The sequence below is a fragment of the Cygnus atratus genome, chromosome 13 (genome assembly GCF_013377495.2).
Source record: "Cygnus atratus isolate AKBS03 ecotype Queensland, Australia chromosome 13, CAtr_DNAZoo_HiC_assembly, whole genome shotgun sequence".
In the NCBI taxonomy this organism is placed as follows: domain Eukaryota; kingdom Metazoa; phylum Chordata; class Aves; order Anseriformes; family Anatidae; genus Cygnus; species Cygnus atratus.
Window position 1 is genome coordinate 21,098,554 of NC_066374.1, and position 21,441 is coordinate 21,119,994.

At 42.3% G+C, this 21,441-nt stretch overlaps 1 protein-coding gene across 1 annotated transcript in view; it reads left to right on the top strand.

The window, feature by feature from the left end:
* LOC118245639 (rho GTPase-activating protein 20-like) overlaps window positions 1-21,441 on the top strand; it is a 39,052-nt gene that overhangs the window by 12,196 nt on the left and 5,415 nt on the right. Inside the window, exons 2-12 of the mRNA XM_035542015.2 lie at window positions 7,288-7,370; window positions 9,966-10,136; window positions 10,698-10,847; window positions 12,603-12,644; window positions 13,405-13,489; window positions 14,334-14,411; window positions 15,537-15,603; window positions 18,066-18,254; window positions 18,716-18,891; window positions 19,254-19,415; window positions 20,612-20,721. Of these exons, the coding sequence (XP_035397908.1) occupies window positions 7,291-7,370; window positions 9,966-10,136; window positions 10,698-10,847; window positions 12,603-12,644; window positions 13,405-13,489; window positions 14,334-14,411; window positions 15,537-15,603; window positions 18,066-18,254; window positions 18,716-18,891; window positions 19,254-19,415; window positions 20,612-20,721 (1,310 nt within the window). The 5' untranslated portion in view covers window positions 7,288-7,290. The remainder of the gene's footprint in view (window positions 1-7,287; window positions 7,371-9,965; window positions 10,137-10,697; window positions 10,848-12,602; window positions 12,645-13,404; window positions 13,490-14,333; window positions 14,412-15,536; window positions 15,604-18,065; window positions 18,255-18,715; window positions 18,892-19,253; window positions 19,416-20,611; window positions 20,722-21,441) is intronic.

Here is a 21,441-nt window from a genome sequence, read left to right on the forward strand (position 1 = left end):
ATAGAGTTATTAAACAAACACTTTTTTCTCTACAGTAATTTTAAATGCAAATCAGCATGATAAAATGACAAGCCTACTTCTTGTAACCTAATGCGAGATGTCCTTTTTTGCAGTGAGCAATCTCTCCTTCTCAATTCTTAATTCAATTTTCTAACTAGAAATGCAACTGCAGTATTATCCAGGCGCTTTGTAAATCATTCTACGTTCACATAAACAAGGGATATAACAGAGCTGAAGCCAGAAGTGTTTCACATTATCTCACATTAAGATACTTCTGCAGGAATGCTGCTGCTAACATAAACTCATTGGATGGAAGAGCAGCAGCAGTTTTTTTCACGTGGATGGATCTAAGCCCAAGCCATCAGTTAATTGTTTCTGCATTCTTAAATGGATTCTCTAATATTTTTTAGAGCTAAATAGCCATGTGCTACGTTTCTGCAGTAACTTTTGCTTTTATGTGCATTTACCAGGATCAGTTGATTAATAACAGAGATCAGCTATCTGCTCTAACACAACATACCAATACTGTGATGAGAGTATTCATAGGAAGAGAGTGTTTCACGAGATCTATCCAAGAATGAGAATAATATTGGTGTTATTGACTCTGAGCAATCTGTGATACTCCAAATAATCAAAGACATTGTGGCTGATGTATTGTTCTTTCTGACAGTGTCCTTAGCAATGTAAGCCTCCCTAACTGATCTAAATGTCAGCATGGAATTGATTTGGAGTCCACATTTATGAACACACGTATATATATTTAAGAGGATATGATACTCTTTCACTGTCTTCACAGTTAGAAAGTAGAATGTCTAAGACTTTGGAGATTGACATGGAGAGCCAAATCCTCCACGTGAAAAAGTAGCAGAAATTAAAAGGTCAGAGTGGTGGGAGAAGTGAGTTTCCTTTGGAACTGTGAGCTGGGTACCTACAGCCGTACTAGTGACATTTTGGTAGGGTTGCAATTCTTTTTCTCCGTTCAGCAGTATGCAAAGAACTCATGGTGAAACATCAATATGCTGAAAATAGGGGTAGACCTAAATTAACTATCTCCCTACATCTGATCATACTGCTTTTAACTCCGCTGAATACAGGAAAGCTAGTCCAGTGTCAGGTGTGAAGTTGGTCTAACTTGCATATGACGGTTTGTAATAAAATGAAGCTTCAAAGCTCTTTAAATCCTGCTTGTCAGTGTAAGAGCTCAATAAACAATCACATAGAAAGGAACAGAGGGGGAAATGGTTAAACTAAATTCAGAGCTCATTGGGGTAGGTGGACTGTTCATTCACAACAGATTAGACACTGATGGGTGAAATGTCCTGGATCTAAAGTTGTCTTAATTTTTAGACTTTTTAATTTTTAATTTTTAATTTTTAATTTTAGACTATGTCCATCAGTAGCAAGGGGCAACTAGTAAAGTCAGTGTACAATGCTTCCATTGTCCAGAAAAGGGAGGTGGTAGCTATCATCTTTGTTTCTGCAGAGAGCATATGGGATGGACATAGGCTAACTGACTGATCTTCTGCGTTCAGTGCTCATAAAGAACATGTTTCCACTACTAGCTGCAGGGTGGCATGGATGTACCAGGCTAGTTTTAAAGTTGCTAGCTAACCTCATGTAGTGGCAGAGACTCTGCAGAGCTCCATACTATTATTTCTACACTGCTATTTGTTTTCAGACTGGCTTGACAATCTGTTTTAGTGATGACATACCCCATGGCCAAAGAACTACCCACAAACTTTTCGATGGCATATTTTTTCCCTGGAAAATGCAGATTCATTGAAAACAAACACTTTTATGGAAACACTGCTTTGGAAGAGCCTTCCAGTAAAATGAAAGGAGGGCTCTGAGGGAACTCTTCCTACCACAAAGGATCTTAAAGCTTTTTGTCCAACATGTTTCTATGGGAAAACATCCTTGTTTTGTGCCAGCTTACCCACCCTGTGCCATAGTCTCTAGTGTTGCAGAAGCCCGTATTGTATGGTTTAACATAGAATTCAAAGTCCTGTAGATCTGCCACGTCTTACCATGCAGGTAGTCATAGAATGGCCTGGGTTGAAAAGGCCTTTAAAGATCATCTAGTTTCAACCCCCCTGCTCAGGGCAGGGTTGCCAACCGCTAGAGCAGGCTGTCCAGAACCGCATCCAGCCTGGCCTTGAATGCCTCCAGGGATGGGGCATCCACAACCTCTCTTGGCAACCTTTGCCAGTGCCTCACCACCCTAAGTCCTGGGCTTGCAGATGGCCAAGCCAACCCACTCTCAGCCTTGGCTGTCTAGCTCCCACATTCAGTCTAAAAGTAGGATCTCTGATCCATGCCCTCATAACCTACAGTCTTTCATAGCACGAGCAGCCTGTGAGTGATAGAGATGTGTTTCCCTGCTGCTTTGCACTGACCAATAGAGATGAGTCTGACCAGGCAGCTTCCCACTGCTGCTGGCAGAATGCACTGGTCTTGTCAACTTGCACCAGCTGCTGGGGTCCAAGAAAACACATGGTGTTTTTGTAAACATGCATCAGTGTTTCTGAAACAAATATTTTAATTTATGTTTTGCAGAGAAATTGAACTATTAAAAAAATTCAATTTCTGAATATGAACTAAACCAAATATGAACTAAACCAGACATTACAAACTTTGACCAGCTATCAAGAGAAGGAAAATCCACCCTGTACTAAGCAGGTGTCATTATTTTTCAGCTCCCTCCCACCTTAACTGTCTGAAGAATAACATTCAAGCACAGAGGTCAGGGAGGGGTGCAGGGGCATGGAATCTGCTCGTGCTGGCCAATTGAACCGATATTGCAGGCCTTACATGGGTTTGGAATGAGGGGTATTAGACTCACAACTTTCCCAGAGCCAAGAAATACACAGCTAAAATTGGCAGCTCTGAGATGAGTAATGCACAAACACAGTCCGGAGTGTTGCAAGTGTTCAAGCACTTTCAGAGTATGTTGGGTAAATGAGTATCTGTTTCCATGGTAACAAAACAGCACAGATTATGGCCCTTTGACGGTTCTCTAATTCGAGTGCCTGGTTAGTGTGAACAGAGTTGACTTCCAGCAAAAACACTCCCTGGCTCAAACATGATGGAGCACAGCAAAGTGTTCTCTTCATGTGAGAATACTGCTTTTGTGGAAATGTGTGATGCTGTCCCGTGTCCAGGTGAGCCCCAGCAGCTCACCAGCAGCTGCCTCCAGGCTCCAGCAGTTCTGGAGGGCAAGGAGGCCATGGCCATGTAGAGAGCTCCTGACTGAGACAAAGGCCTTGTGGTGTTTCATCCATGTAGTAAGAAGGGAGGCAGGTGCTGGAGTTGCCCGTCCCATAGGACGGCATTCATGGGAATGAAGCGAGTATCTGGGCCGCTTACCTGCCGGTCAGTGATGGCGATGCTGGTTCAGCGATTCCAGTTCTGGTTAGTGAAGAGCATCCGTTAAAGGCGGTGCAGTGTGATGCTTCAGATTTGTTACAGGAGTGGTCTCCGAGCTGTTCACGTGTATAGTAATAAATAATTAGCCATTAGTATTGATCACATTAAAGAAATACGTGACCTATTTTTCTCCTGTTGTTGCACCTGTGAAAATGTTTACATTGCATTTCAGTTTAATTCTTACAAATGATTTCTTGACATGTTCAGAGATCACCTCAAAGAGCATAGCTTACATTACCACCATCAGTTGCTTAAGTTTAATCACAACCGCATGAGGCAAATAAAAGTTCTGCTTCACTTGTTAACAGGAAAATGAAGGCACCAGGAAGGTGACTCTCCTTAGTCTTCTTACTCTCGTTAGCAGCCAAGCAAGAGCAAGAACCCAAGAGTTCAGCCTCATACAACTTTTATCTGTCAGTCCGTAGTGTCAATGACCTGTAAGACAAGAAGAACATTCAAGAGGTCCAGTTGTGGTACAAGGTTTCCCTTAGGGCTTTGGTGTAATGAAAGCCCAATCAGACTCCTGCAAAGCTTGAGGCTCAACATCTAGAGGCAAGACTATTCTCTGCAGCAGAGCTAGAGCAGAGATGCATGTACTGAATTCAGTGGCATGTCCTGTCCTGTAATCATGAGATTTAGAGTGCAGATAAATGAGATGATAGAGAGCTGTCGTGTGTGGTTTTTAATGTCCTTCCATTAGTGACATATGACAACAGATGTTGGTATTAAAAGTCATATGATATTTAAGCAGGCTCCAGAGCACTTTTTACATGTCACTGAAAGAACACGCAAAGTGTTAGGAGACTCTTTCCTTGTCCAGCAGCTTCTTAAAGATACATCATTTACTTTGGCTAGCCTATGCAAACCAAAATTGCGTGAAATGGGGTACATAGCTAAGGAAGGAGGAAGTGAGCAACTATTTAACCTTGCACAGCTACAGAAAATTTATTATTCCTCTACTAAATATGCAAATAAAGTATATTAAACGTGAGATTATGCCATTCAGCTGTGTCCTGTTCCCTCAGTAAGATGCCACTTGTGTGATCTTGTGGCCATCATCTCAGTGGTGTCCTGCCAAGGCTGCTCGACTGGCTGAGGTCACAGAGACTTTGGATGAGGATTTGGAAAGCAATTTGGTGTTTTCCCTAGAGTCTGTTTTGCATCAGACAACTGGACCTCTGTGCAACCGATGATCTCAGTGTTTTATTTGGAGATAGTGAGTATGGGGAATAACTTGTGTCTTGTAGTCACAACATTTCACAAAAAAAAAAAAAAAAGTTCTGTCTTGATTGAGAGGCTTTCATAGGTAGTCCAGTGCCTGCTAGAAGCAGTGCTAGTGAACAGGTCCTCAAACTTCTCTGGAGAAAGCATGAGCAAAGACAAGGCTTCTTGGAGGGCATTGCTGCCAACATTCAGATACAATCTGGAACCATTCCTGAAGGTCAGAAGAAGAAATCCACCAGTACTTTTTCCTCTATCAGCTGTATAGTAAATCCCGACTCTCTGATATCTCCCATGAAACGTATTCTGAGTAAAATGTCCTCCTACGCTACACACACATCATGTATATCATTGCTACTCTTTACCACCTTATACTACAGAGAAGACTAGTTTTGGGGTGGCCAAAATGATTGTTTTATCTACAGTGAGGTTATTACATGCCATAGGATTCTTCAGAGCAGAGGATTCCATCACTTGCAAAGTTTTTCTGCAGTGCCATTCAAAATGTTAAAATAAAGTCCCTGGCCCAGAGATGCATTAGATCTCCCTGCATGCCTGCTTTATTCATTCAAGAGACCTTTGCAGCTGACAGCCACTTGGGGTTTTCCACGAAGCAACCACGCCCTATGATATGACATTACTGATGCTTTACTGTACTATGTTTTGTAGGAACATTTTATCTTGTTAAGGCACCTATGAAAGGCAGATGTTCTCTTTCAGTATGGACTTTAAAACTATATACATAAAGTCCATACTGAAAATATATATATTCATGTTATTTTTATTTAGTTCTGTCTGTGAAACTTCCAAGGAAAGAACATTGTTTGGCAACGTCATATCAAGGAATGAGGGAGAAACTGCTGTCCATCTGTCCCTCAGTCTACATATGTACTCATACATAAGGAAATTACTTGGAGAGCATTAGGAATGTTGCAAAGCTGAGCATTCATACATTAGAAAATGACTTAATTAAATTGCACTTGTAACCCTACTCCAACTTTGAGTTATATGACCATACATTATTTTTCACAAAGCCACCTGTGCTTTGGAGGGCTCAGATGGACATGATCAGGTATTATTCAACAGTCTGTGTTGTAGAAAACCTTTACCTGTTGAGTTCCCTGGTGTCTTGTCACAGGAGTCAAGAAGCGTGTTGTATATTAAATGGGATGTGAGTAAGCATGAGCCTTCCCTGGCAGCTGTATTCCACCCCTGCCTCTGCCACAGATTTTCTTTCTTTAGTGTAGTAAATCACTTCCACCAACTTTTGAAGTGGTTACTAATGTCTTGTTCTTAATTTTTGGGATTCCTCACGTAAATGCTAGGAGACAGACTTATAGATGTGCTGAGCCCTTGTAGCTCTAGCAAAAAATGAGCAGGGAGAGTGCTTCAAACAAACCCCCTAATCCAGTCTTTCTGTCTACGCAGAAAAAGCAGATCCAATGTGTAGAACAGTGTGCACCCAAATTCATTGTAATCCTTTGTTCTTGGCCTTTTCATCAGTGAAATGGGGACAATACCTTCCTCTAACATCATAAGAATGCCATGTTAACATGATTAATATAAGGTACCAAGCTCTAATAGCGTAAAATACTCAGAGATTGTACTAATGAGTTCACATGAAATGACTATTTCTACATTCAGCATAGTTTGAAAAGTATGTGGTTAATAAAAGTAACACACTTTATCCACAAGACCTCAACCAGCAATCCTAGTTTCTTTTATTCTTTGGATAGTCCATATTTTAATATGTTCAGAAGTCAAAAGATCAATAATTCTGAACATAATCTTAACCTCCTGGTACTTAAAGCTCTAGCACAAGCGAATGCTGAAATTAGATATGAGGTAAGGGAAAGATTTTCCCATGCTTACTAAGTATGAGCCACTGAAGTGCGGATTTGTTTCCCAGGCTAAAATATGGCATCTTTCTCCAGCACAAAATTCATTTAGCAACTAAAAGAAGACCCGTGACCTTCTGTCTGTATGTTGACGTATACTTATGGATGGTTATCATGTCTAACTCACAAGTCTCACCATTACAGTCACCTCATTTATGTGTCATACAAGACTGTGGCTAAGGCTGTTAAAAAAGATACAAGTGTCTCGAGGTTACATTACCTGGAGAGGGACATAATAATAGTCTATTTGATGAATCTATAAATCATGGAAAATAAAGAGAGAGAGAAATCTAATAAGTAAACTCATCCATTCCTTCAGCCCATAAAATATGGCTACCTATGGCATTAAATGCTGTCCATAGCTCTGTCCAGTCCAGTTTTAAAGGGGATGTCCATGCCCTTCCTTAAGACTATTCCACTGTCTACTAGATAAGAGTGTTAGGAAGTTTTCCCGACCTTCATCCCATGCTTTTTTCTCTGCCTAATTTCGTGTCATTATTTTGAATTTTGGCTGTGAAAACTGGAAGTGTTTCAAGGTAGGAAAGATTTAAGTGTCTCACATAAATGCAAGACTTTACAAGTGTTTGAAAAGTAAGTATGGAAGGGGAAGTGTCTCACATCATGGCTTTCAGTGGTGAGGTATGATAAGTGTTGGCAAGATAAAAAGAGAACTTGTAGAGTGCAGTAAGCAAATCTGCTTCCAAGGTGGCCAAACTAACTGGAAAATATTTTTCTCTTGCAGAAGATGAAGCCCATAGTCCAAAGAAGACGATCTACACCTTCTGCCATTACTAAAGCTCTCAGCAAGTCAAAGTACCATTCCAGGTAAAGGAAATAGCTTTCCAACTCCTTTTTCACTTTTCTGCCTATACAGGCTGAAAAGAAACTGCTTTTAAAATTCATTTAGCAGTGTCAAGGGCAATTGGTTTGTGGACAGATCTGGAAGATTTTCTTTTTTACTGCAACACACTTTAAAAATGCAGTGCAGAGGATGTAAAGTGCCAGACAATGACATGAGCTGCAAATGAGACAAACTTCCTGTGCCATTCTAGCTGGGCAGTCAATGTGTGTTTAGCTGACACATTCATGGCTGTTTAGTCTGCCGTCTAACCCGCAGCAAGCAGCGGTATGAGAAGGTGAACAGAGGTACCCTAAGAAATGAAACAGCTGATGTCTCAGGAAGTGAGACCAGTACACGAGGGCCTCCTCTGTTCAACAGTGCATTGCCGTGGGTGAGAAGCACAATTGCAAATTGTCAGAAAGCGGACTTCAGTGTAGAGAAGCTGCATATGGGCCTGCCTGTGTTCTGCAAATGTCCACTGATTTGGGAGAGAGCAGTCATCCCTGTCCCCTTAGTCCTGACTGCAGTGAGGGGCTGCAGTTTGGATTAATGGGGAAGGGACCATAAACAGTCCCCAACTGAGCAGGTGTGGAAGGAGCTGCTCCAGGGAGAAGAAGGCTGCACAAGCCACAAGTCTTTTCAGGAGAACAGGCAGCCCTGGGGACACATCCTGGCCCTGCAACCAGGGGGACTCTCCACTGGGGGACTCTCCACAGGAGACCTCTCTGCCCTCTGCTCTGCCTGTTGGACTGCCTGTGGGAAGGTCTGGCTTTGAGATTTGGCTCTGTTTCAGACACAAATTCACTTGGGAGTGTGAAGAGGCTGGGAGCTGCTTTGGGGAACAAGGGCAGTGCTGGGAAGTCTCTACGAGAACTGTGTGTGTGGCATCATCTCTGGCCATTTGGTGAGACAGGATCCATCCTTCCTCTAGGACAATCATGTCCCCTGTCAGAAGACAGCAGCTTCCACTTGCTACTAGCTTGGGTGGACAGGTTAACTGACAACCTTGACATGAAAAGCTCCCTCTCTTGCCTGCAGCTCCAGAGCCATCCAGTGTTGTCGTGATGGTTTGCCCGTTAAGATATAAAGCACCAGGAGTGTCAGCAGATAGAGCTAGGTACAAACATGCCAGACTTGCAAATCTTCCACTGAAATATCAAGTGCCAGCTATGAATTGAGCTCCTTCATCCTTACATGGGAACTGAACCCTAGTCAATGTCATGCTCTCTTCCTCCTACAGCACTATGTAACTACTAGACATAGCTAAGGGGACACCATGCTCCTTTCTGCCTTGCGCTGATAATGATCTTATAAATAACGCTTCCTGAGGTATCAGTCTAGTTTGATCTTTTTTTCTTTGTAAGAAAAAGTTGATAAAGCTGAACTGCTTTACATTTTGATGCTGACCAGCCCTCCTGAAGAATACACCTTTTATGTTACACCATAGGTAATTGATGCATAGTACATCCTGCTTTTCTGAAACAACCACCTGAGGTCAATCTTGCGGGATCATTTAAAATAAAGGTCAGGACTGATTTTCATTTGGTCATCTCCTGATCAAATTATGTGGCTTCTTTGCCATTCCTCCCTCCTTTAAGTTGCACTAAGGAAAAAAAAAAGAGAGCGAGAGAGACAAATTCTTGACTTTATTTGGCTGAAGAATATCCTTGTGAGGGAGGGAAACTTTAAGCATTTCTCATGATGGATTGTTGTGGAAGGAGCTGGTACAATGCCATCTTTGCTTAGGCCACCAGAATATCGGTGAGTTTTTTTTTGCTATCCTGCTGTTATGTTTACAAAGCTGTGTAACTCCTCCACCTTTAGGAAGTCCACTGCTGAGCTTGTGTGATGATGTGGCTCCCACTGCTCAGTTAATGCACATGGAAAGATTTTAATAGCAAGTTTAAAGGTGATTTAGCTTCTCACTTGCAGTGGCAACAGATGTATAAGCCAAGAATTCACTTGGTGGTGACTGTGGTGAGGAGGAAAGAATGTAGTTTTTCTGTAACTGGGGAATGATTTTCAAAAGCAGTTAATAGCTAGCTTTAACCTCACTCCCATGAAATCAGAGAGGCCTCATTATGAGATCGGTGGAAATTGAGTTAGACTAATGATGTCAAAAGTAGTACCCCTAAATTTCATATGTCTGATTTGCCTGTATAGAGACTGCCCTCCAACTAGAGAAGTATTGCAGAGGGGTGGAGGGATGGCAAGTATCTGTTTTACATGCACCCTTACCTGCAGGCAAGATGCACATTTTTGTCTGTGTAGAGACAGGAGGATCTCTGTTACTTTCGATCTACATAAATATAGGGCCATTTCTCAGAGGTTAGCTAGTTCAGTCGGGATCAGGTACACAAACAAGGTCTTTGAATAAGACTCAGCTGAGAGCTATTGCTTGTTAGTTCAGCACAATCCCACCTGCAGGGTGAGGGTAGACCCAGGAAATGATGGTGTGGGACCTGTTGTATGGTCAGCACTGCTGATGACAGGCTGTTGCAAAATAGTCACTAGTGTTCAGTCACAAAACCTTATGAGAAAAGCTGCTGACAGTCATATAATTTTTTGTCCTCTTCCAGGGAAACTACCCTCTCCTCTTCCCATTCAGACAATGGGCTGCCAAGTTGGATGTTCGGCAGCCCAGGCTCCACTTTCATCCTGGATGAGCGAGTACAGCTAACTGTGGGCTTACAGACCCAGGAGAGACATTTGATCTTGTTCAGTGACATGCTGATCATCGCCAAGTCCAAGTAAGGAATTTGCACTCAACTCATTCTCCCCAGTACGTGCTGTTGAAGCTAGACCCTGAGCTATCTGTGTAATGGGCATCAAAACAACTCTTCTTTACAAATGTGGATCTAAAATCCGGCATCTCCCCTTCCACCTAAAGAAATTCTTCTTGGTATTAATGTTTCACTATATTTTTCTGAAGGAAAAGGTAGTTTTTGCCCTATTCCTCATGGGATTTCTTGAAGAAATCACATGAGGGCAAGAGACAGTAAGTACAGAAAACTGATTCTTGGTCTCACTGTTTCTGCCACAGTTTTATGTAACACATGGTTACAACAATATTTAGCCCAAATCATTACCTGCCTGTGACTGTAGTGAAACACATTGCCCTAAGCCACAAGTGGAGCCGCCAACACCAAAATCCACTTGCAAAACTCTCCTGCAGTGCCTCCACATGCCCAGACATTTAGTTTTGGAGGACTGTTAGTGTTGCTGCATCTGCAGGACGACGGTGGCACGAACAAACGTTGGAGGCATAGTTGTTAGAATATGGCCTAAGAAATTCATAATTTGAATTGCAGGTCTTCTGCCAGCCTGAAGCTGAAAAAGCAGGTACATCTGAGTGAAGTGTGGACCGGCACCTGTCTCAGCGAAGTGACAGAGAAAAAGATGAGTCCTGAGAATTCGTTTGTCATCGGCTGGCCTATCATCAACTATGTTGTCACCTTCAGGTATCACATCAGACCTCTCTCCAACCAGGCAGCTGCCCAAGTCTTCCATGTGTCAAGAGAAATGATGACTGAGGATGCAGGACCCTGAACTCTACCACAGCCATTCTCCCCATTGAGTGCATGACTCATATTAGGCAGTGTGGTAAAAATTTAGATCTTGGGAGACAGTCGTATTTTAAAAGTATCTGCAGGCTAGTCCCTGAGAGACTTTTAAACTAGAGGACCATGCCTTGCAAGTGGTGTTGTAACAAAGGCTGGCCCTGCTGCAGAACGTACTGGAACATCGCATCCAAATCAGCCATAGCAAACTGGCTTGTGCCATCATGTAACCTACATACATGTTGTTTCAGCACCTGCCAGCAGACATTTCATAGAATCATTGAACAGCTTGGGTTGGAAGAGACCTTAAAGATCATCTAGTTCCGACTCCCCTGCCATGGGCAGGGACACCACCTACTAGATCAGGTTGCCAAGGGTCTTGAACACATCCAGCCTAGTCTTGAACACCTCCAGGGGTGGGGCATCTACTACTTTTCTGGGCATTTCTGTAGGAGATTAATCCTAGTTTGGGAATTTTTCACTACAAAGGATGGTTTAGTTACATTAATGAAAATGCCAGATGGCTTTGTGCAGGGATTAAATTCCTTTACCCACCACTAATGTGGCATGGGCAGCTCCTGGGTAAACCTTGCTCCTGGAGTCATCTTCCAGGATGTCTCGTGCCCACAACAACAGTCTGTAAAGATGACAAGGATTGTCAAGATAGGTCTGCACAAGCAGCACAGTCCAGACCTGTTTAGTCCTTGCTAACCCCAACATCAGAAATGCAGGGGAGTGTGAAGCAGGCTAGAGAGAAGCAAGATCATGTCCAAATGCCATCTGAAAGGCTATTCAAGTGTTGCTCCTGAGCTCATAAAGCTCACCAAAAAGAGTGTGACTTTTTTTTTAGCTTGAGCTCAGTCTAGCCTGGCCAAATTGAATCTAGAGCTGGTATATCCACAAGGAGCTCAGGTCGCTGCTAGCTCAGGCATCTCTGCTTCACAGTTGGTTGCGAAACTGGGAGGCCAGCAATCTTCAAGGGTCATTCTGACCTTAGGGGTTCTGCTGACTTGGCTAGAAAGGGCTGATCTAGCCTGATGCTTCTCCTTTTGTGGGGCAGCTGTCCTTGTGGGAAAAGAAATGGGAACCATACCCTACTTTTGCACTTGCTGCCTCATAATTTCCAAGGGTCAGGATGGTCTCTTCTGGGTGATGGATTCCTGGCCTTAGGACTCATGCTCTGACATGGAAGCAGCTATTTGTGTCTTAGTCCAAACTCAAAAACAGTTGCTATTCCTTCATGTCACTGAGACCTGGGTAACCCATGTTGGCAGCAGAAGCTTCTAAGAACAGCAGACATTGGAAAGGAAATAGTAGTAGAAAGAAAATTGTAATTAAAGGTCACCACAAAAATAATAAAGGCCCACAAAATGAGTTAACTCCAGAACCACAGGAAGATATTTGTTCCTTATCTGAACACATGCCAGCCTGGGTGGGAAATGTAGTCTAGTTTGTTCTTGGGATTTTTTTTGTCGTGGTTATTATTGTTGTTCGTTGAAATAGGACAGAAGTAGGAAAGGACTGTGCTTTTGTTCCAGGGCTTTGCAGGAAGGAACTTTGACTTACAGCTATATATAAATGAAACTGGGTAAAGTTTCCAAAGGCTGTTACCCACTCAGCACTTGTTTGATGATCTGCCTCCCTTTTTATCTTCAGCTCAGCTGACGTGAAGGAACGATGGCTGTCTGCATTACTATGGTAAGTGACTCTCCTTTTATCCTTCTTTGGGGTGGTTCCTCTACAATACTCAGAGGAAATTTGTCATGCTTGATATCAAATTGCCCTCTGGTTTTCAGCACAGAGAGTGTCTAGCTACTGTTTGAAAAATCTACCTTTGAAGCCTGATTGTAGAATCCATTGGTGAAAGCAAAAGTAGTGTTTACAGTCCAGAAAAGATGAACTCCACTAGAAGATATTATTATTGGAGCATCTTTATTCCTTTGGTGCTGGAGGTTGGCTTTGCAAATCACTGTGGAAATGTCATACCTGGTATTGATTCTTCAGATGTTTTTTGATTTGATTTAAAGTTTGTATTTCATGGCATCTGGAGGCTCCAGTTGTTTCTTTTTAATGTTATGTTTCTATATGTCATTTCCACTAACATTCAGGCAGAAGTGTTTGTATAGATAGAGAGAGGGGGAAAAAGTTATCTCCTGATTCTTGGAGAACAATAATGATCCAAACAATGATGGAAGGTGTTAAGCTAGGCACGTCTATCTGCATTAGCATTGCCATGTGGGTTTTTCCTAGCCTGGGGCCTCAAAGAAAGATTAATAAGTTAGTAAGAGCACATGACCACTCTGTAAACATTGCATGTTATTATTACTGTTGTAGTTACTCTGTATTTGTTGCAGTGCCAAGGAGCAGGTCTCTTGCATCTCTTGGATCCAAACTTTAGGGTCCTTCTTGAGTTTGCTTAGGAAATTATATTCTCCCCTCTCTTTCCTTTGACTTTCAGGCATATCAGTGAGATAAAACAGAATGAATATCTGAAGAATCTAACCCTTCAAATCTTTGTGCTGGATGCTGATAACTGTTCTTCTGTAAGTAAAACTACAGCAGCTGTTGCTGCTACAGCTATCCTTGTTTAAAATTCAAGTCCCACCTGAAAAGGTTTTAGAGGGTGCATATCTATGCAGCTGCTCACTTCCTGCTGGAAGCCCACTCAGAGGGTTTTGGCTTGGGAAATCATGAGGTATCCAGACCCTCATCAAAGAATAGTAAAGTCTTAAAATTATTCTTGGCTTCTGGCTTCTGTACTCTTTTCCTTTTGCTTTACTTCATAATTGGCGATGTTTTGTGGTAGAGTGCCCAGTAATTCCTATTTTCAGTGCAGTAAGTGAAGATACTGATCCTGAAAGAATCACTGGCTTAGTCTCCTGAACTATTTTACTAGAACATGTCCTGGTCTCTTCATATTTATAGCACTCATTTCTAGGCTTCACACCAAGCTTGGTGGGTCACCTTTACATTTTAGCAAGCCCTCTCTCAGAGAGGGACCCCAGGCCCTCTTGATTTATTAGCTTTATGCCATGTTCAGCCTTTGAACTGACAATGGCACTATTGTCAGTCAAATACAAATGTGATCAAATACAGTATCTGAACACCACCCAGTTCCTTTGTTTTCTACAGGATGAAGCCTTTGTATGCTAATAAACCAATGATGGAAGTAGCTGACAATAGTTTTCACAATGTATAACCCTCACCTATAACAATGATTCCATTGTAGTTCAAATTAACACAACTGTTCTAAACATCAACATTTAATAAAGACAGCCAATAGACAGATGAGTGATATTTTTTTGCCAGATTTTCAAGCTACAAGAAACTGCAACCAATCTTCATGCCTTCTTAATGGCTTCCTACATTTTCTCTTTTCCTTTCTAGACCACTGCAGTCAATGTGTCCAATGTGGAAACTGCAGAGAGTGTGATGAGGAAGACGCTTCTACAGATTGGACTTCCTGTAAGTGACTGTTGCATAGGTTTGCCAGATCTTAGCTAGGGGAGCTGGCAACATCTGGGTTTTGGGACAGTGCAGATACGGAGAAGTCTACGTTTGCTGTAGTTAACCATTAAGACATTGATACTCTCTGGACTAGAAGGTGAAGAAATCAGTTTGTGTGGATGCAAAAATTTAGAAAGACACACATGCTTATGTTCCTACATTAAATTCAAACTTTGTAAAGTGATCCAGCATTAGGCTTGAGTCTAGCTTGTCAAAAAATTATTAATATAGCCATGAAACAGTGAACAAATCAGTGATGTTATCAGATGAGTCTTTCCGATTGCAATGGTCCAGCAATTACAGTGTTTGGTAGCTTTTACAGTGTCCAGTAATATAATACCAAGGAAAGGTGTGGAACACATTGCTAAAATAGTCCTGGGAAGTCTCATTCTCTTTCTGTAAAAAGGAAATCACTTCTATTGTGTCATATGCTTATGTGTAATTCTGTGGAAAAGTGTCTGGGCATACTCCATAGCATTGCAGTCTTAAGAGAGACATTAATATTTCTCGTCTTTCTTCAGCTTGCAGAACATGTGATGCCAATACATCATACAAGTATGGCAGTGCTGTGGCATGCTAGGGGGTTGGGAAGTAGGGAATAGCTGGGACAGCAAGAACCCAAATAGGCCAATCTGTAATCTGACCTGGCAGCAACACCTAAATGCATTGGACTGTTGAGGCTGAAAATGGTACTGCACTCTGTGTTCTCCATATACAGTGTGGGACACCAGCATTCCTGAAAAAGCATGTTGACTTGACTGGTAGTGCTTCTCTGGTTGTGTGTAGGGATTTCTTCACTCAGAGCCTACTGGGTGGACAGTCAGGAAACCATTACGTGGTTTTACAACCTCATGGCGCTCAGTCTATTCTTCTGAACCTTTTCCCTTCCACTCTCTATCAGACAGAGTGACCCAGAGCACCCATCCCTCCCATCCCTGTGTCCTGCAGTTAGCTATACACGTCTACTGCTTCTTGGCCTGTTCAGCCATTATCTCTGTCGTTTTCTGAGTAGAATGCAACCCCTTGGACCCTCATCCTGGTCCGCTTCACCTGATATTCTCTTTTCTGTTCTTCAACCACCAGGGCAGGACAAATGACCATCATCTCTGGGTGATCTCAGGAAAAGATGGGCCTGCTTACCCTCTCATTGGTAAGAGCTCTCCCATTTTCTCTTAATTCTAGCACCACAGAAGTAAGTGAAGAATGACACTGGTTTATGTAGCAGAGAAATATCTCAAACAGTGCATTCTTCACATAAAAGGGCAATTGTAGGGGGACCGTATCAAGCTGATGTAGAATGTCACTTGGCTCTTATGGTGTCAGGATACACATTTAATGAAGGTATGTTGACATGTTTGAATATCTTCACACTTACGTCCCTTTTTCAAGCAAATCTGTGCATTTCTGGATCTGAAATCATGACACTTCTCAGTAGACAAAGCAAATTTACAGGAGATTTTTAAGCTGGGTGAAGAATCTCTTTCCTTTCGGTGCTTGTGATGCGAGGGGCTGTAGGTAGGACATAGAAGAAAGCTTGCTCCTATCCCCCTGGCTGCTGGTATGAGCTTTCAGGTCTGTTTGCTTGGTGACTGGTCATTCTGTCCAGCACTTCTTGGAAGGCTTCTGCTCCTTACAGAAAGTGCCTGTGGTCTGGGGCAGCCTCTGTCTGCCTTCACTACCTGTGATAGAGATATCCACTGATGTCCATCCAAACATCATCAGGAGCATCTCCGGACACCTTCTCAGCATTTTGTATTGAGGCCCTATGAGAAGTAAAACAAGTCATTGCAGTTAGGTGGCCACTCAGCAGAAGCATGCTAGGTCCAGGGGAAAGCAGTTGAGCAGCTTTCCCCTGGACGTAACAGAAGAATGCAGAATTTTTAGGTGGATCCACTGGTGACTTGTAAGCTTTTTATGAAGAAGATAAGATATTTATCTAACTTTTTTGGTACTTATTTATCTTTCATTGCATTGCAGTTCACAAATAATGAAACTGTTTTATATGGAAGATCTTTATATGGAAGATCAAAGCCAATTTGTTTCATAAGGCTCCTTATAGTTGTTGTCCTCTGAATCTCCACTTTAATCCAATACTGATCTGATCTCACACAAAGACATGGGCTACCCAAGGCAATGCCCTTTGCAGGCTGTTTATTTGAAAAGTTTCCGTTTTTAACATTTTGTGTTTTGTTTATAGGAACTCCCAAAGCTTGAGGGAAAGCAGGTGTATATTTAGAGGGTTTTGAAGACAGTCACAATGGAGGGGAGTGATGGAAATCTGTAGCAGATGATACCAGAAAACAATAAATATTTTAAAATAAAACTCTGAATTTTGATTATTCAGTACTCAGCATCGATCACTGAAGCTGGAGTTTTCCAATAATAGTAATAATAATAATAATTTCCATTTGTGAACTGTTGGCAAAAACAAGACACCAAAGTGTAAGGTTAAATGCAAAATTAAAATAAGGCAGAATATTTAATTTGGCAAAGGATGCAAAACATGTCTCTGTTTTTCCTGTTGTAATACATAACAAATTCTATTATTATGTTTGTATTCAATGATATAACCATATTTAGGTATCGGCCATTAAGATAAATTAAGAATCAATCCCAATTTGAACTTTTCCTGAAATTCAGAACACTTTGGTTAATTTTCCTGGGAAAGGTGGTGGTGTTTTAGGATCATTTTCTTTAAATACCTTCTTGAGAGTTTGCAGTTCTATCAGGGACCGAAAGAGCAGGAGGGTCCTGTTCTCTTGTCCTTACTGCTAGGTGAGAGCAAGGTAGCACTGACAGTACTCATAGACAGCCCGAGCTTGCACTAAGCAGCTCACTATTTAGATTTAACCAGAGAGGAAGCAAAGATATCCTGTGATTTACCCAACATGTAAACCAAAGCTGTTGGATGCATTTAAACTGCTTCTTGTTTCTCTGACGGATGTGTCAGTGGTTCAGCCATTGCTCACAGTGTTGTCCTAGAGCATACTGCTTAGTTACACCAAACAAGTAATCTCTGCATTAATGCTGCATTATATTTTCAGAGATAACTCAATAAATATATCCCCAGGCTGTCCAAGGAAGTTTATGCCTGTTAGTTTATTCAGGAGATCTTGCTCTGAAGACCACATAGTCGTATTAAAACTATTATTCTGGTGTTCATTAGACTGCACGTTTGTTTATTTGTGGGTGCTTAAAGATGTTTTCCAACTCCTCATGCCACATGCTTATTTTTTGTATCTGTCCAGTACATACTAGACTGTCATAGGGAGCTGACTGCAGCACAGAGCAATGCTTACAGTATTTTGTTAGTGTAATGGGGTTCATAAGTCTATTACTGAAGACTTGAACCATAATGTTCTGAAGAGCTGCTAATGAAGAGTGACTGGCCAGGTTTAACTTGATGAACTTATTTGTAAAGCAATGATCATATATGCACAGAGGCACCCTAGCCTCTTTAGTCCTCAGGTGGAGGTTTTGAGCAACATTGCTTAAAGGCCCAGCTGCAGTGAGAGCCATTGGATGTGGCTGCTTCCTCTCGCCAAGGTTTAGATCTGTTTTCACATAAGTCTGCATCTTTACTTGCTCTTTACACACCTCTTTGTTCCACAGGGCACGAGCATCCTTTCAGCATCGCATTGTACTGTCTCCGAGATTCTGTTGACCAGCAACAAGGAACCAACAATAACACCCTGCTGGCTGATGGGTCAGAAACCTCCTTCCTTGAGCAGCTTCCAAAAGAAAAACAGTGTCAGTTTGTCCTGAAACCCAGGCTCCAAGTTCCATTGCAGCTGAAGAGAGGTAGGAGCTGCAGAAGTGCCTCACAACCAGACAGATTTTTCTGTTTTCAGTGGCAGTGCCAAATTCTTCCAAGCATTGTACATGTATCCCAGAGTCACTCCCATATCCTACTGCATGCATAGAGGATGGGATTGCAGAGGGGCTAAATTTGTTGGTGCAAATGTTCAGAATTAGCTTTCAGTTCCTGAGTAGCTTTCAACTGCAAGCTATTCAAACATTGCGTAGATGGTAAGGTTCCCTAAAGAACAGTGAATGAGTAAGAGTTTTGATGATGGTTGAGAGATGAACAAGTGTTTTCACTGCAGTGGTTTCTACCTGACTATCCCCTTTAACGGTGTATTTATTATCGATGAGATGGTAGAAAGTTCTTGTTTTGCCGGGAACTCTGACTCCCCTGCAGGTCAGTCACTGGCCAGTAGGAAGGACGATCACATGTGTAATGAAGGTCTGTTTCCTTTTAGAGTCACTGCAGAAACACACCAAGAGGAAGAAGTCCTTGATTGACTGGGCCCTGCGCCGTAGCACCAGCACACCCACAGACAGCCCTCCTTCACAGTCGCCTACCACCCCACGGAAGCTCTTTGGCCTGTCTCTATCCTCTGTCTGTCCTGACGGGATCCTTCCCAAGCCAATCATGGTAAAGAGCAGTCTAGGCGTTCATTCTGACATAAATGTGATGCGTTCGGTCAAGAATTTAAAGAAGACAACCAGCATTTGCCTGTGCTGTCAGTGGACTACATGCATCTACATTGTCTAAATCTCATTCACTACAAGAGTCCACTGGACTCTTGCTTGCCACAGGATAGGAGCACCCATGTGAACTGTACGTGCAACTAAGGTGACAGGCTCTTGTCCCTGTTTAAGTCATGACAAACCTCTTCTACATCTATCCTCTTCCCAGTGCTGACTAGGTCTTACACTAATTATATGTGAGGGATAACATACACAAACAACAGGATAAAATATTAGGTTCTTACGTATAACTGAGCTTTCTCTTAGGATATGCTGCTCCTGCTGTACCATGAAGGTCCCTCCACTAGGGGCATTTTCAGACGCTCTGCCAATGCCAAGACTTGCAAGGAATTGAAAGAGAAGCTGAACTCTGGAGGTGATGTCCAGGTGGACGGAGAGTCAGTCTTTGTGGCTGCAGCTGTCATCACGGTATGTTGGGCCAAGTAACTCAGCTGTCTGAGCTAATCATGCCTTCCTTCTTTTAGTAAGAAAGCAACATGAGTCTTTATGGGGAGGGATGATTCAAAGCAGGGAAGGGCAGGGGGGGTTGCACAAACCATTTCTAGCGAGGCGCATTCTCAGCTGACAGCTTTGTCCTCTATGTGCACAAAGGTATCTGTCTGACCCAGTGGTGGTTGCTTTAACGTGCAGGTATGTGCAGTGGTCCTCAGGCCAGTGTTTCATTTTGCACCTCCCTTGTACAAAACAGCCTTCACCAGCAGTTCTAGTAACATCTACCTCCAAAATAACCATGGCTTCTACGAAGGAATTATCTCACAGTGCCAAATACCATGACAGTGCCTGAACTCAGCAATTCAGATGCTAGACACAGCAGGCCATGAAGCCTTGTGGTGACAGCAGTGTAATTGTTTTTTGTCCTTTTTGGACACATGGAAGAGCGTGGAGGGAGATGTGGGAGGACTAGTGCCATTTGACTGCAACCACTCTGTATTCCCCACAGAGAGGCCATGCAAAGGAGATGGCTTGTACAATCTAGGCTCTGAGCCTTCACCCTCTAATCAGACAGCAAGCAAGAGGAAAACTGCTGCCAAGTCCAAGCAGAGGCATTGTAGTGAATGGGGGATGAAGCTTGTAATAAGACACAACTTTTGATAAGAAAAAGCCTATCTTTTGCATTGTCAATTAAATGTGGTCAGAACAATTCAGACACTAAAGTGCCAAAAACATTCCTACCTCTTGTTCTAGTTGGCCTAATATAAAAAGCTGTTGACTGGGAGGATATTCAGGCATTTTACAATGCAAAATGTATGTTAAGTTGTTACAAAGTCCTCTCATAAAAACAGCAATCCTTATTGATTAAAAATATTTCAGACAGAACTATGCATAACCTTAGATACCAGTCCTTGGCCTACTGTAGCAGAGATCAACCCTGTTCTGGAAGAGGGGCAGGCATGAGCATGTTCTTCTGCCATAAACTATAAACACAGTTCTGCAGTGCTGCAAATGAAGAGCTTGGTGGAAGTGGGGAGGGAAGGAGAAATGTATTTGTGTCGCATCTCATTTTATCTTCTTAATATGAATAAACACTAACTATATGCATCATAAAACCAAAACAAGGAATTCAAAACTGACCAGACTGCTCTGCATATATATATTTAATTCAGGATTTTCTCCGAAATATACCTGACAGTGTTCTATCCTCAGACATGCACGGACTGTGGATGGAAGCTGTGGATACAGAAAATCGGGCACATAAAATTGAAGCTATCAAAAGGTTTGTAAAAGCCTTTGTAAAAACTTTGTAAAAGCTTCTTTTGGTGGGAAAAGGGGAAACGTAGGGCCCTAATCATAGACTTCATCTTCTGGGAGACTCCTGTTGCTGCTCCAGGCCACAGTAGAGCTGTTGCTGGTTGCCAGTGTCACTGGTCAAAACCTTTCACTGGTCTTTTGTTAACATTTCTGACACAGAAAAAGAAAATTCTTTTCTGATGACCAATTCAAATTACCAGAACCAGCAAACTGAAAAACCACAGTAGTTCAGTCACCAGAAGTACATCAAATATTAGTGGAATTAGATCTTTAACAATGGTAACTTTTTTTTCTATGAGCACAAAATAAAGATAATCATATTGGCAGTTAGAAGAAATAGCCCTACCAGGATGGTGACTGGAACCTTGAAAACAGCTCTACTGCCTTGAAACTGCTGCCCCAAGCAAGAAAAGTGTATTAGGAGCAAGCGGAATAAGCAGTATATTGAATCTCTTCTTGTTAGTGGCTTTTGAACCTTGCTGTTTGACCTGGATCTCCTTCTTGCATTGTCTCTATAGCATAGGACACAGGCAATGGCACTGTCTCATGCGCTGCTGGCATGGAGCTGCATGCAACTCCTTTGGGTGGTCTTTATTTTGTTAAGACACTGTGGACTTCTACCCACAAGTTCTGGGTGTAAGTCCCTTGGTCTCCCCCCCCAGGCTTTGTGAACAGAATAGCTGGG